Here is a 5,070-nt window from a genome sequence, read left to right as displayed (position 1 = left end):
GGATTTTATTTAGGGTGATTTTAAAAATAATTTTAAATAGAAACACAGCTTCTAATATTCGGTTTTTTAATCTGGTTTTACAGGGGTTTGTATTTTTATGTTTTGTATTTGTACTGTTTTTAATACGCTGTGCACCGCCCTGAGTCCTGCGGGAGAAGGGCGGTATATAAATTAAATTATAATAATAATAATAATAATATAATAATAATAATAATAATCTGTTCTCTCCTAGACTTGCCCATTTCACTTCATATTTGATTCTTTCCTTGCTGATTTTTTTGTTCAGTTCAGAATGCATCATTTAACAAAAATTAAACTTTTATTTATAAATTTCATTATTATTGTTATATTAACATACGAATAATGACTAGCGCAAGATCTCCAGCTGGTTTTGTGTCTAAAGTGAGATTACAACTCACAGATGCCTTAACTACTACAGTAGTCCTTGACTTATGAACATTTGTTTAATGATAGTTTGAAGTTACGACAGTGCTGAAAAAAGGTAGCTTATGACTGGTCCTTGAAGTTACGACCATTGCATCACCTCTGTGGTTATGTTGTTGCGATTTGCAACCTTCCCAGCTGGTTTCCAACAAGCAAAATTAATGGGGGAAGCTGGATTCACTTAACAATTGCATTATTTATTTAATACCAGATAATTTTCTTAACAAGCATGCTGACTAACTTAATCACCACCACCCAAAAAAAAAAGTAATAGTTGTCAAATTGGGTCTGGTCACGTGATGACAGAAGTGTGACTGAAATTCTGGTTCCAATTATGATCATAAGTTGGGGACTACCCAAACTGGCTCTCAGGTTCATGTGTATCTTACATAAAATTAGAAATAAAAGAAATTGCAGATCATTTTCATGAATCCGAGGATATCAGAGTTCAATGCTAGATGATCCCTAGAAAGAAGAGTCTGTAACAAATTACTCTTGCCAAAGTTATTCATATTTAATTGGTAACTGAACCCTATGAAATGACTTTTTGAAAAATGAATTTGCATCACTATATGCCAAACAATTAAAGAGAGTAATTAATACTTACATGATCCCACCAGCATTCACTGAAATTTGGAAGCTGATGTTCTAGACTGTACTCCAGAAACTCAAACGTTACACTGATAATCATGCACATCCACCAATCCCGAATCATTAGCGTCTAAGCAAATTATGAAAGAAGAAAGTTATTCTGCAGATTAGTCCAAATTTGCATTACCCAATATTGAAGAAAAAATTAAGAAAAAAAGTCTCACTGACATTTAACTTGTGAATAGGAGTAGTAAATTGTTTTCAAGCATTATATATCTGAACTAATTTATGATATTTGTAGAGATAGGGGCCAGGTAGAGGTCGTGAGCAGCAAACTGCCCTTCCAACGCCTCCGTGCCTCTTCTCTACATGATCTCATCCATTCACATCACCATGGCAATGTGGGAAACTACCCCAGGCTGGTACATGATATCACCTGGTTCACATCAACAGGATGTGGTAGAAAACTGCTCCCTGTCTGGGGCCTCGTAGCTAGTATATTCTTAAGGATTGGCAAGGGGTTTCACCAATAGAAATGCTGTTACTATGCTGATATCATCTTACTTTATGCCAGTTGGAATACCTGTATATAAAGAATAAACGCTGCGAAGGCAGTCAGCCATATTTGCACCCTGCAATGAATGACTGAGTACTGATTACTACAGATATTTAAAATAAAAATCAATATTCATTCTCATGTGCAATACAACATATCATTTAATAAACTTATTAAGCAATTTCCTTGCCAGTGTTTTTCAAATGCTACTTTCCCCAATTCTTTGCATTTTTATATGCATGGTTCTGATGGCAAAGGATAATAGTATTCTGATTCATGTATTAAGTGAAGAAGTATAAATTAAGAAACCTGGTGTTAAAATGTGAACCAAATTATTTTTTTCCAGCTTTGTTTATAATATGTTGTAGATAGAACACCAGGTTCCAGTAGTCCTTTGAAGATGAGAACAAAGGTTCTCAAAAACATCTGTAGCACAAAATATTGAGTTTACTTTCAAGTAGGAACTTAAAATTACTCAATTGAACTATACATACAGGTAGTCCTCGAATTATGAGCACAATGGAGCCCAAAATTTCTGTTGCTAAGCAAGATAGTCGTTAAGTGAGTTTTGGCCCATTTTACAACCGTTATTGCCATAGTTGTTAAGTGAATCATGGCAGTGGCTAAGTGGATCATTTGGTCATTAAGCAGAGTTGGCTTCTCCTATTAACTTTGCTTGTGGGAAGCTGGCTGCAAAGGTCACAAATGGTGATCATATGACCCCAAGATCGTGGAACCGACACAAATTCTGATCATGTGACCACAAGGATGCTGCAACGGTGGCAAGTGTGAAAACCAGTCATAAGTCACTTTTTCAGTGCCACTGTAATTTCAAAGAGTCACTAAATGAATGGTAGTAAGTCGAGGACTACCTGTATACCTGAACTGGTTTTTCTGTCAGCAAAAGCAACTAGAGTAGCCTTCATAGATGCATTACAAAGTTATAGTTAATAATGAGTAGAAGTTCTAAGACTAAAATAAATTTGAGTAATTATCAAGACAAAAGATATGAACACACAATCTACAACTTCTTAGCAATAATTACAAAGCAGGACTGCTTCATTTCTCTGTTCAATATAATATACTTTGTATATTAAGAGGGAAATAGTGATGCATTTATTTGTCCATTAGTTTAATCTTAACATAGCTAAAAATAGCTTAATACCTTAACTGATTAAGATTTGAAGCTATTCAACAGTAAAACAGAGGTTTACTGTCAGAAACTTATTTTAAAAAGAATTTTGATGACCAGTGATAATCATAAAGAATAAGCAGCACTTGAAGTACTGCCAACCAATTAGAGTTCAGAACTATAGGAAGTAATTAAGCAAAGAAAGGGCCAATTCTCACCTTTAAGTACCAACCAAGGAAATGAGCAGGAACAAATCCATCTAGTTTATCCTGTAATTCAAGTAGATTATACAGATTAGAGTTACTTTCTATGTAATAAAATAAATCAATATAAATGATGACAATGACTACTGAAGCATATATTTCTATATGCAACATGAAACATCTTCAATGTTTTAAAAATATTTGTTAAATGATTAAAAAAATAAATTTTACATCTCACATGTAATGTATAGTATAAATTTTTCTATCAACCAGATAACAAAAAGATTACTGTTCTTTTTTCAATTTTCATCTGGAAGATGAAAAATGGGTTCTTATCTTAGATAATACAATATCTGACCATATAATGTTCCTGAGATGTTAAATTCTGCTGTTATGTATATCTCAACCCAGCAAAACCTCAAACAAACATGATTATCTTAACTTTCAACTTTTGTACCTTTGAGCCACAAGTCTAGAAATACAGTATGAGTCCCAATCTGTTCTTTAGATCTGAGGCATCAATGTTTTGGACCAGCTTTTTATTTCATAAAAAGGAAAAGCTTTACTAAAATATTATATAATTCACATTTTTATAGACTCAACAGCCAACACACTGCAGTCTAGAAAGATGGATTTTAACAACTGCAGATAACAGATATAGATTTCCTTTAATTTATCTTAAAAGTGTGGGAATAATTAAATAATTTAAGTCAACTCTTAATATACAATTATGGAGGAATGGAGAGCATGATTAAGTTACTACACAGATTAGTAGATGGTTACAGAAACATGCATACATTTTGCATTACAAAAATCCACATTCAATGTAACAATATTTATACATAAATTAATAACTTTGGATAACATTTTTATTTTTGTTCTGCATTTAGTTAGTTATGAAAAAAGAACAAAAACAACAACAAAAAACAAAGCCATATGCAAGGCAGCAATATCTTAGCTCCCATGCGTAGGAAATGACATACGGTAGGTTTCAAAATTTTACTACAAGTAAAATTTAACAACCACTTTGAATAGCAACCATTCACAAATACAATGGTAATGAATGCTTTCCACTCTGAGAATTTATGATAAAAAAAGCCTTTAATGTGAAACTGATTAAGCTCTGGTCAGTTTCATGCAGCAGCTATGAGGCCTGGAGACTTTTACTCAACTAATAAAGGTCACAGTGACCTTGTTAACTTGTAGTTAACACTTTTTAAGGAAATCCTACACTGAGAAGCAGCTCAGGAAGAAATACCTTATTTAAGCAATCTCTCCACCCTGCAGGAGGGCAAAAAAAAAGGGGGGGATAAATCAAGCACAGGCCATTATGTGAGATAACTTTATGTAAATGAGACAGCAACAATCAGTGATCTTCACAGCATCTCTCTCTCAGAGAGGTGCTCACTTACCATAGCAATCACTTCACTTAATGACCAGGTTGTTGAACCAACTGCAGTCACTAAACAAGGTCTACCTGCAGTCTGTCCTCCAAGTTAAAATTTGCTTTTAAAGAAATGAAGACTGAAATTCTCAGAAAGATGCATTGGACCTCATCGATGGAATCACTGAAGACAGACTCTTAGTTATGAAATAACTGATATTGGATTAGGCAACAATTATCAGACATCCATGGTAATCAAAGAACTACAAAATCCTAAGACATGAAATATTATTAAATGAATACAATCTCTCTATTTTAGCATCTTACCCAAATGTTGTGAAAGGCATCTGTTATATTATTTGGGTCATATATAAGGCAATTTCCACCATAGTCTCTTTCAGGCAAAGGGACTCCTAAATTAGGATCAATAAATTTCATAAACTGTCTTCCATCATGTACAGTCTGCAAAATTAAATACATGTTCAAGAACATCAACATTTCTTTTAAAAAGTTATATTTGTTAAATTGGCAATACAAAAAAAATGTGCATATACATATATAATGGCTATCCCAAAAATATACATATATAATGGCTATCCAGACCCTAAAAAGAACTAAAGAAAGAAATTTAGGTATTTAGGAAAAAATCATATACAACATACCAAGTTTGAAACAGCCATATTTTGTGTGGAACTAGAAACAAGATATCACTACTCTGGATACTTGTCTTAGGCTTATTTAATTTGATTCTTTCAAACTA

The 5,070-nt window shown here is 33.2% G+C and overlaps 1 protein-coding gene across 1 annotated transcript in view; it reads right to left on the bottom strand.

Annotated features, from left to right (window-relative positions):
* Positions 1 to 5,070, bottom strand: part of LOC107300150 (phosphatidylserine synthase 2) — a gene marked incomplete at its 5' end in the record, with an annotated part of 18,301 nt that overhangs the window by 3,000 nt on the left and 10,231 nt on the right. Inside the window, 3 exons of the mRNA XM_015829491.1 lie at positions 1,052 to 1,165; positions 2,942 to 2,992; positions 4,638 to 4,772. Of these exons, the coding sequence (XP_015684977.1) occupies positions 1,052 to 1,165; positions 2,942 to 2,992; positions 4,638 to 4,772 (300 nt within the window). The remainder of the gene's footprint in view (positions 1 to 1,051; positions 1,166 to 2,941; positions 2,993 to 4,637; positions 4,773 to 5,070) is intronic.

Source organism: Protobothrops mucrosquamatus, unplaced genomic scaffold, assembly GCF_001527695.2.
Source record: "Protobothrops mucrosquamatus isolate PMUCROS unplaced genomic scaffold, P.Mucros_1.0 scaffold6260, whole genome shotgun sequence".
NCBI classification, from domain to species: domain Eukaryota; kingdom Metazoa; phylum Chordata; class Lepidosauria; order Squamata; family Viperidae; genus Protobothrops; species Protobothrops mucrosquamatus.
The sequence above is the reverse complement of the archived record's forward strand: the minus strand, read 5'-3'. Positions and strand labels throughout refer to the sequence as shown.